Source organism: Acomys minous (genome assembly GCF_964271855.1).
Source record: "Acomys minous genome assembly, chromosome: 9".
NCBI lineage: Eukaryota > Metazoa > Chordata > Mammalia > Rodentia > Muridae > Acomys > Acomys minous.
In genome coordinates this window covers 108,521,415-108,534,924 of record NC_140490.1, presented here as the reverse complement: position 1 = coordinate 108,534,924, position 13,510 = coordinate 108,521,415, and the positions used below count along the sequence as shown (strand labels likewise).

At 37.5% G+C, this 13,510-nt stretch overlaps 1 protein-coding gene across 2 annotated transcripts in view; it reads left to right on the top strand.

The window, feature by feature from the left end:
• PTPRQ (protein tyrosine phosphatase receptor type Q) overlaps window positions 1–13,510 on the top strand; it is a 182,502-nt gene that overhangs the window by 123,714 nt on the left and 45,278 nt on the right. For both annotated transcript variants that reach the window (XR_014782000.1, XM_084796167.1), the window contains exons 29-33: window positions 4,299–4,543; window positions 6,418–6,484; window positions 8,026–8,184; window positions 8,940–9,162; window positions 10,718–10,791. Coding sequence is in view for 1 of the 2 variants with exons in the window: in XM_084796167.1 (XP_084652293.1) it covers window positions 4,299–4,543; window positions 6,418–6,484; window positions 8,026–8,184; window positions 8,940–9,162; window positions 10,718–10,791 (768 nt within the window). In the remaining variant the exon portion in view is untranslated. The remainder of the gene's footprint in view (window positions 1–4,298; window positions 4,544–6,417; window positions 6,485–8,025; window positions 8,185–8,939; window positions 9,163–10,717; window positions 10,792–13,510) is intronic.

Genomic DNA, 13,510 nt, shown 5'->3' with positions numbered 1-13,510 from the left:
CTATAGTCTTCAGCAAGTCTTATTCTTTTTAAAACATATTTTATTAATTTATTCATATTACATCTCAATTGTTATCCCATCCCTTGTATCCTCCCATTCTTCCCTCCTTCCCATTTTCCCCTTACTCCCCTCCCCTATGACTGTGCCTGAGGGGGACTTCCTCCCCCTTTATATGCTCATAGGGTATCACGTCTCTTCTTGGTAGCCTATTATCCTTCCTCTGAGTGCCACCAGGCCTCCCCATCCAGGGGACATGGCCAAATATGGGGCACCAGAGTTCGTGTGAAAGTCAGAACCACTCCACTCAATTGTGGAGAATGTCCTGTCCATTGCCTAGATCTGGGTAGACGTTTGAAGTTTACTGCATGTATTGTCCTTGGCTGGTTCCACAGTTTGAGCAGGACCCCTGGGCCCAGATCTGCCCATCATAATATTCTTCTTGTAGGTTTCTAGGACCCTCTGGATCCTTCTATTTCCCCATTCTCCCATGCTTCTCTCACCTAGAGTCCCAATAGGATGTCCTCCCCTCTGTCCCACTTTCCACAAGGAATTCCTGAAATTTGTGGACAAATGGATTGAACTAGAAATGATCATAATGAGTAAGTTAACCCAGAAGCAGAAAGAGTCAAATGGTATGTACTCATATCTGAACGCTAACCCAAAAGACATGTCTTCACTTGGCAAGTCTCGTTCTTGTACTATGTTTTCTAGTGTTTAATGCAAACTGTTGACTCTAATTTGCAAGGTACTTTTTCTTCTCATATTCTGAGATTCCATTTATTTCTATTTTACTGCCAACTATCAAACAGGTCACCTGTATTTCATTATTTGCTTTTGGCATTTCTTCCTGGCACTTTTCTGTGAAGGAAGAGTTGGTGAATAACTCACACGTATACGACAAAACATGGCTCGTCAAATCGTATTTGTCTATCTTGCCCCAGGGCAGTGTTTCTCAACCTGTGGGTCCTGACTCCTACCAGAGTCATATATCAGTTATCTTGTATAGTCAATGTTTACATTATGCCTCATAACAGTGGCAAAATTACAGTCATGAAGTAGAAATGGAATAACTTCATGAGTGGGGTCACCACATGAAGACCTGTATTAAAGGGTCAGACATTAGGGAGGTTGAGAACCCCTGCCCTAGGTGGTAATTAACAGCAACATGAAAAAACTACACAACAAAAGCAAAGCCCTAAGTCTCTGAGAATAGCACTTATTATGTAAAGCAATGTGTGATTTGGGGATAGGAAATTGTTGCCAATATTGAGAGAATTCTTTCCCTTATTCAGCTTTAAGCCTGATCCTCAATTTACAGAAACATTTTCTATTTTGAAAAAAGGATATATCTCTTAAATATTGTACATGTATAAAAAGCATGTGGGAAACTGTTTGAACTAAACTAAGCTTTATTTTGCATATAAAACTTTCTACTTAATGTGGCATGTTTTGCAACATGATGCGATTTTTTTTTGCTTGCCTTTTTACTCACCATTTGAGAGGAACTGCAAGATTATCTATACAAAAAGGTTGAGGCTCACAGAGCTTGAGGGTCTGCACTGTGAGCCCACACCTCAAGCCTTCCTCCTTGGAAATTTTGTTTTTTTTTTCTATTTTTTTCCTCCTTTATTAATTTATTCTTGTTACATCTCAATGGTTATCCCATCCCTTGTATCCTCCCATTCTTCCCTCCCTCCCAATTTCCCCTTATTCCCCTCCCCTATGACTGTTCCTGAGGGGGATTACCTCCCCCTCTATATGCTCATAGGGTATCAAGTCTCTTCTTGGTAACTTGCTGTCCTTCCTCTGATTGCCACCAGGTCTCCCCGTCCAGGGGACATGGTCAAAGGTGAGGCACCAGAGTATGTGAGAAAGTCATATCCCACTCTCCACTTAAGGCGGTAAACCTTAAGCCCCTACCCAGATCTAGCCAATGGACAGAACACTCCCCACAGTAGAGTGGAAAGTGGGATATGACTTTCTCACATACTCTGGAAATTTTGAAAAAAAAAACTGTTTCCGTATCATTCAGATCATAATAGATGTACAAATGTATTTGGACTGTATGATGTAAGGAACAGTATCTCTACAATCTTAAAATGATGTTTTCTCATGTTTTTATTTAATAATTTATTACAACCAGTGACATACTAAGCTGTTTTTTAGGGATGGTTTGTTCTGTTTTAATAAGAGAGTATTTTATTGGCACAGAGTATAAAACAGAGCAATGGGTTTCATTGTGGCAGTTGACTTTGATCATATGTGGCATCATTAACCTCACCTATTTGGCTGCCCTCTCCTCTAAAATATTCTTCTGAAAGGAAAAAAAACCACGTTTTTTCTTAAAATTTAAATCAGTTCCTTAAGCATTTCATATAGTGAGTTTTGATCATATTTACTGGCACAACCCAACTCTTCCTACATACACCCCTTTCCCTTTTGCCCCCCGTTTTCTACTCCTATCTCATCAAGGCCAATGTGTGTTGCCCAATACTTCTTGCATATGCGGCCTTCTACTAGAATATACTCACCTTACTATGGCTCACAATTTTAGAGAAAGCTGAGCATTCCTTCACAGCAGCTGACTGTTGCTGACAGCTCTTTGGTCAGCAGCTGACTGTTGCTGACAGCTCTTTGGTTAGGATGGGACTCTGTGCCCACCTCCCCCTCATCATGCTGTAATTTGGACTGACCTGGGCTTTTGCCTGGTCCTGTGCATGCTATCACAGCCAGTAGGCATTCCTGTGTGCAACCACCCTGCTGTGTTTTAATTCTTGGCCAAATAATCTGGAATATTGTGAATTTCAGCGATTAATGAATCCAGTTAGAAAGTTGTTAAAAGACGTAAAGAGACATTTCATCCATCAGGAAGTATGGTTAACAAATAAACACACCATCAGCCCTAGCTAAATGCAAATTAAATCCATAATATCCTGTAACCATGAAGGTTCTGTTTCAGAATTACATAATAATTTAGAAAATAGTGACAATACCGAATGGTGGTAAAGATGTAACCTGAACTCTGACACTTGAAAATGAGAATATAAAGTAGTATAGAGACACGGGAAAATACTTTGCCAAGTTCCTTGTAAAACTAAACGCATACTTCCCATATGGCCAAACAATTGATAGTCAACAATGATCATAAAGAATCAAAAATGTGTGTTTGTATATACATGGATAGTAATGTCAACCTTACTAGTAATAAAAAGAAAACTGCAGACAGCACAGATGTATTTTCATGCTAAATAAATCCTGTTAAGCTTCAAAAAGAAACACTTCTTGGTGGCAAACAGGGATGCTGTCCCTTTCTCCTATGGTTGGAGGCTAAGGTTGGGAAGATGTCTTAGTGAGTGTAGATACTTGTTACTAAGACTAATGAGCAGAACTCCATCCCAGGGACCCACATGTTGGAAGGACAGGACAAAATCCTGCGAGCTGTTCTGTGCCTTCCGTGTGCTCACCATGGCACCCACATGGTTCTCTCAACAAATAATAATGTTTTGGAAATGATGAAGTATTGATACATATAAATTGTAGTGAACCTCTAAACCATTGCGCTGTTGTTATGCTGAAAATAATAAGACAACAGAGACGAAGATTGATTACTTTTACAGGGAGGCATGTGGTAAAGTACAAAGACATCAGAGATAAGAGCTTCTTTAAGTGATGAGCTAGTTTTATCTTTTCCACATCAGTGATTACAAAAACATATGTATGGCTAATGATTCCATAAAAGTAAGTCACACATGAAGCCATGACACACAAAACCACTGGGAAAGTGATGAAGTCAGAATAAGGGCTCTTGTCCTACCACCAGCATTGTATTGATGCCTGTTCTCTGGCTTGACACTGAAAAAAGCCATGTGCCATGTCACTTCTGGGAGCTCCACAAAGATTATGTGGGCCTCTGGTCCTCTTGTGACAACTTCCTGTGGGTCTGTATTTTTTTTTAAACAAAATGATTAAAAAGTCAAGGAAGCACACACTCTGTAGAAATCTGTGGAAGCTGGACGGAGATGCAAGGGGAGGTGCTGGATTTAATACTCGGTCCCAAGCACAGAGCATACACACCAAGTAAACAAACAAACTGAAGTAGCAGCAGAATTTCTAGGAAATAAAGTAATTCCTTGACCGCTTTTCTAGAATCCATAATACATGATTTATATAGTATGTGTAATTGGTCTTTTATAACAGATGTTTGCAGGAAATAAATTTAATATTGGTATATAATATCTATGTTAAACAAGTATAACATAATACGTTTAAAAATATAATTTTCAACATTTTTTTTTTAGTGCCCAAGGACCCACCTAACAATATGACATTTCAGAAGATACCAGATGAAGTAACAAAGTTTCAGTTAACCTTCCTTCCACCTTCTCAACCCAATGGAAATATCCAAGTATATCAAGCCTTGGTTTACCGAGAAGATGACCCGACTGCTGTCGAGATTCATAACCTCAGCATTGTCCAGAAGACAGACACATCTGTCATTGCAATGTTAGAAGGACTGAAGGGCGGACATACCTACAACATCAGCGTAAGCAGCCACAGCACCTAACTGTTTACTGACCGTCTAAGACAGTTTATAGAGTCAGCCCTCTAACACATTGCACTTTGTTTGCCTACCACATCCCAGCCTGCTTTCCTGCTAAAGTATAGCAAGTACAGTGAACTACAATCCTTGCACAAGAATAGCGGGCACCCAGAAATAAAGAAGGAAAATGCGTGTTAAACCTAATAGAGTAGGGCCATGCACAGAGACAGATACTTGAAAGAAAATTATAAATGAACATGCAAAAGCCAATTTTGGAGGAGGTGGCAGAAAGAGGACATTGATTCTTCTAAATACATTTTTTTTCTGTTGGTAGGTTAACATTAATTTTATAAAGAATATGAGGCAGGCACAAAAATGTGTGCAAGTTAACACGCATGAACCTATACCCAAATTATTTTCATCTATACTTATTTTGTGTCACATCTTAGGGATTCCAAGTAAAATTGTTTTGGTGAAATTAGAGAATAAGCTTTCAGCATCCAATATAACAATCCCTGTAATAGCTTTCCAACTCAGAGAAATTCTTTGTAATTGTCAATTTAGTTGTAAGAATGTTAACAACACGTAAATATGTTCTTTGCTTCAACTTTGTATCTTACCTGAATGAGGTTCTTGCTGAAATTCCAGTTAAGTAGACAAGTTTTATAAAATACCTATTAGAAGGTGAGTGGTAATTTGAACCCGAGTTCAAGTCCTGGCTTCTGTGTCCATCTGGAAAACCTCTTCAAATGTGTGACTCAACATTTTGCAAGTTGCTTGAAAATTGCTATATAAACAGCTCAGGACATTGAAGTTTATCAAGAACACTTGTCTTTTAAAACATTTTTAAGTAACTCTTATGCATCCTGCTATTTATGAAGTACTGCCCATTTTTTCACTTATTACCACAGTTAAATTTAAAATTGTATCATTTTTGAAAATCAACTGGAACAGTTCCTTTAGAAAAGTTACAAATGTCACCATGTTTTTTTAGTGCTTTTTAACCACATTTAATAGGAGTGGTATATTTATTGTAGCTATCATATAGCATACATTATTATCAGTTTAATTTAACAAAAAATAGTTGCTAATATTGACATGTGAAATGAATGGCCCATTAATATATAAAATGAGTTAATTAAAAAGAACACACTACATTGGCAAATTGTGTTTACTAAATCGATGGAAGTTAGACTACTAATGCCATCTTTGTTTTGTTCAGCAAGATGAAATGAAGGCGAGGACTCAGTGTCTCCAGCTTCCTGAGCACAAAGCTAATTGAAAGAATTCACATTTGTGTAAATCACCTCCTGTGTACACAAACAGAAATGTTTTATGTGTGTATGCTGCATTATGCAGGTTCTGCATCAGATACTTTGGGGCAGGGGTGAAGAAGGGCATAAAGGCCAACTTTCAGGAGGATGATTTAATACAGGAAAATAGGGAGGCAGGAGGAATTAGGTTTCATCTAAGGAGCAAGAAGATCTTGAATATGGATTTAAAGGATGGCAAAATGTGCTAGCTGCAGAGAGAAGTAACAGATGTTAGGGTAGAGGGAGAGTTGGTCTAAGCATGGTTGTGGTTTTCTCCTCCGTTCTTCCTGTGGGCTCAAATGGCAGCAGACCCTTCCTGGTCTTTGAGATAAGGACCTTTGGGTCACTGAGCATTTAGTCTCAGGATTGAGTACCAGAATATCAATTGTAAGAAATTCCTGAATTTATATATGTGGTATTAAATGGGCTTGAGAAAATACAGTTAATAGGCAGCATACAAATGTTCTTAAGGAGAGATCATTTTAAAAATTGTTTGTACGCATGCTCACTTATGCATATATAGAAAGGAAGCTTGGAGTAGTGGTAATGCCTTTTTTGTTCCAGGTTTATGCTATCAACAGTGCTGGTGCTGGGCCAAAAGTGCAGATGCGAATAACCATGGATATTAAAGGTATAAGTGAGCTGCCTTCCGTTAAGTTCTTGTTTCCTTAACCAGATCTCGATTGTCATCTGAGTGACCAGCAGGCTGTTGATCTGTCCGTAATGCCTTTGCATGTGATATGCACACATTAAGGAGTAAAGTGTGTATAACAAAAGTATAGTTCAAACAATCTAAATGATGACATGAAATATTGTTGAAGAGAATGCCTGCACTAAAGGTTCTTAAGTAAACTTTGTTTTTACTGGAAAGAGATTTTCAAATTCACCTATGCCTAAACTGAGTACAGGCACTCTCCTTAACTAATCTCTGTGTTAGAAGTTACATTTTGATGTCAGAAGTTGATCAGGTGATCAAACAGTGACTACCATTAAATTCCCATATAACAAACCTTGTAATTTCAACTCGAAAGCAGATCTGTCATTTCACTATTCTGGCGGGTATTTTAGTAAATTTTTTTTGCAAAACCCCAGGAGAAATTTAAGCCTACTTGACCAGTAACTGCATACCCAGATATTGAAAGCAATTATTAGCTTCTGCTACTTCTATCACCTAGGGGAATATTAAAAATGAAATAAAGCAAAGGGCCTTCAGATGTTTAAGAAAACCCCTGTCCAGCCTTGATATAAAGAGCTTGTACCTCGTCTTACTGTATGATCAAGGAAGATACGCAACACTGACTTCAGGCTGCCTCATGAACGCAAACACACTTGCAGACTTGTGCCCCTACACATGTATATTATAGCTATACCTCCTCCATGCAAATATAAACATGTACATTTCTTAAATTCTACTGCTTGGAATGAATCTCATCTGTAGACACAAAAGGCAAAAATATAAGTTCAGCTGCTTGAGGTTAATTATTACAGAAAAATGCTGAAAAATGGTAAGAAAAGTAAATTCTCATCCTTGGACAGGCAGAACTGCTATGCAGCTGTACCACTGACTGTGGTCGCTAAGAAGGGTTAACATGGTACCTCTGTCTGGGAAGACTCACACAAGAAACCAATATTCAGGATAATTCTCGTGTACGTGTACCCACATTAGAGTAACCCAACAGTAAAAACTCATTCTGTATGAATCTGTGAAGTTTTATCTGATAAATGTGAATATTAAAAAAAATAAGGGAAACAGTTACCTAGGTGTCTGACATGGATGAACAGGAAGAAGAATGCTGCTAGGGCAAGAAAAGAAATTACAGGGCTAACAACAGTGAAGAAAAATAGCACAAAAATATTATGAGATGTAAATCATTTTTGAAAATAATTTGTGATAGCATTTATATTCTGAGTACTTTAACACATGAAAAATAGTCACATGCCTGAAAAGTTGCACCTGGGCTTCAGCTTCTCAGGCAAGTCTCAAGTAAATAATTATATGTTCACCAGACAATAATTATTCTGTATCTGCAGTACCCAAACACAACTGTTTAGTTTGATATTTGCATGTGCCATCACTCTTTCTATTAGTTACCTAAATAAAGTGAAAATCTGAAGTATTTTTTTTCTGCTCAGAAAAAAACATTATATATAGTCATATTTTACTGTTTATAGCTCCAGCACGACCAAAAACAAAGCCAATTCCTATTCATGACGCCACAGGAAAACTGCTTGTGACGTCCACAACAATTACAATCAGAATGCCGATATGCTACTACAACGATGATCACGGGCCAATCAAAAATGTCCAAGTACTTGTGGCGGAAACAGGAGGTATCTCAGATTTCAGTCTACCTCGGGAGATTGTGTAATGTACATTTCTGAAGAGTAAAGAAAGTTCAACTCAACATTAACACATAGAGTTGACTTATGCTCCTTATACAACCTAAGATTATCAATAGAGTTTTAATATTATCAGTAGTTATGTTAATAATTTATATATAAAATATTATACTCAGTTGAGGAAAAGCCTAATCAAGGCGTGTGATTTATTTATCATGTATGCTGGTTGAACTGATTTGATTTTTGGCAAGACAGAGTCTTGAAAGCATCTTTGGAAATATGAAAACTAGGGACAACTGGCCGACGGATGCTTTCTGTCTACCTCAGTGGTTCACACCCCTCCTAGTGCAGCGACCCTTTAATACAGCCCCTCATGTTGTGGTGACCCCAGCCGTAAAAATATTTTGCTGCCACTTCATAACTGTAACTGTAACTCAATATCTGATATTCAAAGTATTTGATATGAGACCCCCGTGAAAGGGTCATTTGACACCCCCAAGGGCGTTGTGAACCATAGGCTGAGAACCGCTGGTCTACTTGATGCCTGAGGCTCCACAACAGTACTTCACATTCCTGTGTGATGGAGAAGTGTCCTGGTTCATAAGCTCACTTGTCCTGGTGGTTAACGGCAGGGCTCTTGGTGCAGCTAGAGTTCCTCCACGGAGTCATGAAAGTGCTGCTGCCTGGATGTGGCTGTCTCTTCAATGTGACTTGTGATGAATGTTCTTTTTCTTCCCCTCGTCTAGCTCAGCAAGACGGAAATGTGACAAAGTGGTATGATGCGTATTTTAACAAAGCGAGGCCGTATTTCACAAACGAAGGCTTTCCTAATCCCCCGTGTAGAGAGGGAAAGACCAAGTTCAGTGGTAATGAAGAAATCTATGTGATAGGTGCCGACAATGCCTGTATGATCCCCGGCAATGAAGAGAAAATTTGCAATGGGCCTCTGAAACCGAAAAAGCAATATTTGTAAGTGTGGTTTATGTCAGTCATGCACTACACTGTAAGTTCATTTGTATGGGTCACCGACCCATCCGTCCATCCTTTCATCTCTCTGGTGAGCAAAGGACATCTCTTGTGGGCCTGGTTGTTCATGCACAGGAAATGAAGAGATAGACAAAGAAGCATCCATTCATAGCACAGACATGGGGTATTATAGAAATGGCACACAACCCTGAAAGGAAGTATAATTTGATGTGATAAGTTGATTAAAAGCAATATTCACAGCAGTGAAGAACATGCAAAGTAGGATAACTTAATTGTTTCTATAGTGAATGTTGTGGCTGATGTGTTGGAACTCAGTGTTTTGCTTTTTTGCCATGGACGATGATGTACAGATTTTCAGAAACAGTCTCATCGTCTCTCCATTAATTCAGGTTTCCTTTTATGATGCTAATTCCAACAGCTCTCTCTTTTATCTCATCAAACATCTTGTGAAGGCTTTATTGACTTTTATTGAATTCATTTTTACTATTTTCTATTTAATTGTTGATATGATTTCCAAAAGTGAGGCTATAATTTAGGAGAAAATTAGCCTTAATTCTTCAAAATCTTAATGTTATTACTAATTTTTTAAAATGCAGGTGCTCACACTTCAGCATGCTAGTTAAAATGTTTGAAATTCCTTATGAATGTTTTAGGCTGAGTTAGAATTAGAAAATTTAGAAAAATTGGGCAATTAAAATAATATTTTATCATTTATTATCAAAGACAATTAGTTGAATTTTTGGTTATTATAGGAACTAAACATAACAAATTTCATGTTTACTCCTATTCATTGTTTCTTTTGCATATTTGTTTTTAAAAGATTCTTTTCATAATAAATGTTATCATAAGAGTTAATGGTGGAGAACTAGTCATACACTGAAAGCTATTTGTTTTACACACTTAAATGGCTTTTGTGTTTTAGTTTTCAAGTTAGGTAATTTCAGGTGTCTTCAAGGATGAACTTCTGCACCTTTTCTGTTCTATGCTTGTGAAAATGGCTAAATACAACTTGATATATAATAAAAATAAAAAATATTGTTCCTAATTTGAGTACATGTGAACAAGACAATTCTATATAATCTTTGTCATTTGAGTGTATAATATTTCCAAAATATGATATAAGAGTTATTATACTTTAAATTTGTTAATTATCATATCCATGCTGTTGCTAATTTTAAATAATTCCTCCTAAATACATCTATGAGTGAGATTATTTACTTAATGTTCTTCAAATACTGCTGTTTCATGAGTTTGGTCAAAATCCTACTCACATTTCCATCAAATTCAGTGAATCGAGAGCAAGATATTTATTCACTTGATATCATATAGATTTTTCTTTATGGTAACTTAGTCCTAAATTTATGTCTTGTAAATTAATTTTTTGAATAAACTATTATTTTTCATAATTATTTGTTAAATATTTTGGAAAAGAAGGGGAGGGGATAGTTGGAAGAGGGACTGAGGATGGAAATCAGGAAACAATACTGATCACTAACGCCTAAAAAATATCTTAGAATGAATCTTTTTTCTTTTATAGGTTTAAATTTAGAGCCACAAATGTCATGGGACAATTTACTGACTCTGATTACTCTGACCCAATTAAAACTTTGGGTAAGACTTTGTAGTTTATTTTACCTATAATTTTAAGTTTTCACATCTCTGTGCGTAGCATCTGTGCATGTATCATGCATGTTTACCTGTGTGAGGTGCACATTTGTATACAGGTGAGTGGGCACTTGTGCCCATGTGCATGTGGAGGTTGAGAGTTGGAATCATGTCTCTCTCAATTTGTTGCCTATTGTATTTATTGTGATAGGGTCTCTTGCTGAATTCAGAGCCCGTGGATTTGGTCAATTGTAGCCAGCCAGTCTTATCCGGGGATGCTGTGTTGGGATTGCAGACAACCACCACGGTGCCTTTTAAGCTCTTAACAAGGCCTAGTTCTTGTGTGTGCAAGTCAGACATTTTATCCACCAAACTGTCTCTCCAGCGTTTATCTATGATTTCAGTGTGTTTGTATGGTGGTAACAGTGATTAAATGTCCAGCACATACATTAAACCAAGTCTTTTTTTTTTTTTTAAGTAAAACAGCTTTTTAAAGGAAAATGGTGTTTGCAACATTCTTTTAAAAGACTGATGCTTCTATTCACTTCTGGCTACAACTTTTGTTAAAATGTTGGTCCCTTGATGATATTCTAAATAAAAAGACATCTGGCTCTTTAAATATATAATTGCATACATTAAAGATCATCATTAAGGAGAAATAACATGATCATGTTTTCCCTAGAAAAGTTCTCAAAACTATATTCTTTTCTTTTATTTACCTCTACTTCTACAAGTTTTTCGATCACATCTACAGAAATTAGGCTTGACTAATGTTAGTTGCCACCATGTTAGTTGTACCAGGAGTAAGAAACCCTGGGTTAAGTGGTACTTTTTGCTCCAATTTACAAACGAGAAGACCAATGCCCACATTGTTTAAATCATTAAGTGTTTGACCAGGATTCCAGCATTTTAGTCTAGAATTCTATAACTAATGTGCTGCAAATGAAGATTCAAGACTTGGATTTAAATCTTAGCTCTGTGACTTGCAATAATAATAATAATAATAATAATAATAATAATAATAATAATAATAATGTATACACATATATATTTCTTCTTTTTCAAAAACTGAAGATACATTATCTTAAGGGTTTTTTGATGTGATAAGATTAAAATTGTAATTTTTATATTGTTCAATGTTTAGTGGCTTTTGATTTTTTAGATTTCTTTCTTTTACAGGTGAGAACGTGTGTGTGTGTGTGTGTGTGTGTGTGTGTGTGTGTGTGTGTGTGTGTGTGAATCACATGCATGCCTGGTGCCCAGGGAGGTCATAAGAGGGTGCCAGACTCCATGAAACTGGAGTTACAGATGGTTATGAGCCATTGTATGGGTTCTGGGAGTAAAACTTGTGTTCTCAGCAATGAAAAGTGTTCCTAACCACTGAGCCATCTCTCCACCCCTGATAGCTTCTTTTGATGAATTGTGATCAAAGACTAAAAGGATTTTTACTTCATTGACTGACTCCCTAGAATTTCACTCAAAGGAACACAAATTTTTCATTATTTTCAGCAGCTTAAAAACTCTAAATTACCTAACAAAATACTCAGGTGGGCATATCCCCGGTACATTATTTGAACAAAAACAAAGTTTATGGATGGTGCTGAACTTGGGTCATTGCTCAGTGCACCATGAGCTACAATAGAGTTCATAACCACTGTAGGCGCAGGACAGTGGATTGTCCCACCACTTTCAGTTGGTCTCCGTAGGTTGTGGAAGTGTTTGTTGCCTAAAGAGCCAGCCTCTGTCACTTCTACATGGGAAATAAAATAAAAGCTGCAATTAGGCTCATTTGAATAACAAATCTCTTCGGTTAACATGTTTGGCTATAAACTCATTGGTTTGGTTAATTGTAGCCAATCTATGGAGTAATGAGAAAGCAGGCTGATTTGACTCGTGGATTTGAAGTTGTGTGGAACATTTCCTCATTTGATAGCTGATCTTACCACACCCTGATATCACCATAGTAAACTATATATGCAGTGGCCAACAACATAATCGGAATTTGGCAGCAATCCCTGCAGCTGAATAATGACTGTTCTGTTATATTTACAAAAGCAAGATAAAAGACAGTCAGGACGCAGAACTCAAGTATCTTCAGAAGGTAGCAAATTATAGGGAAGAGCTGAGAGGAGCTAGGTTTGTTGTCTGGGTATCATGTGTCTTGCCTATTACTATACAGGTGGTTTTGTGTCGATTGTCAGTGGAAGACCTGGCTCAGTCATTTGTGTGAGAAGGAAAGTTAAGACATCAGGGTGATTCAGATAAGCTATCCTTAAAAAAAAAAGAGGGGGGCAGCCAACAATCAGGAACCATGTAGTTCAAAGACACAGTTACTTACAATTTTCCAGAAAGGGCATCATCTAGAACACGGTCTTAAGGTACTTTTCAACAACGGCTTTCGCTTTATTCCCTCTACTTGCAACCAAAGGAGGGAGCTACAAGGACCAATACAGAAACACACACTGATGTCCTCCACCTTGGATACAGGACAACTACCCCCAAGTCATCCAGACACTAATTCCTGGAGGAGGCCTATAGCGTGTGAACCATGTGGAATGATGGATAAGGCTCAGGCTCCCATAAAGGCCACAGAAGGAGGGACCAGTGGGATACAGACTGGTCAAAGCAAACAAGACTGCCAGGGACCTCATAGTGACCAAGAAGGCTCCCATGTTTCTATTATCTATTATTTATTTATAATTGCTCAAAGTTCAGTGTAATACTC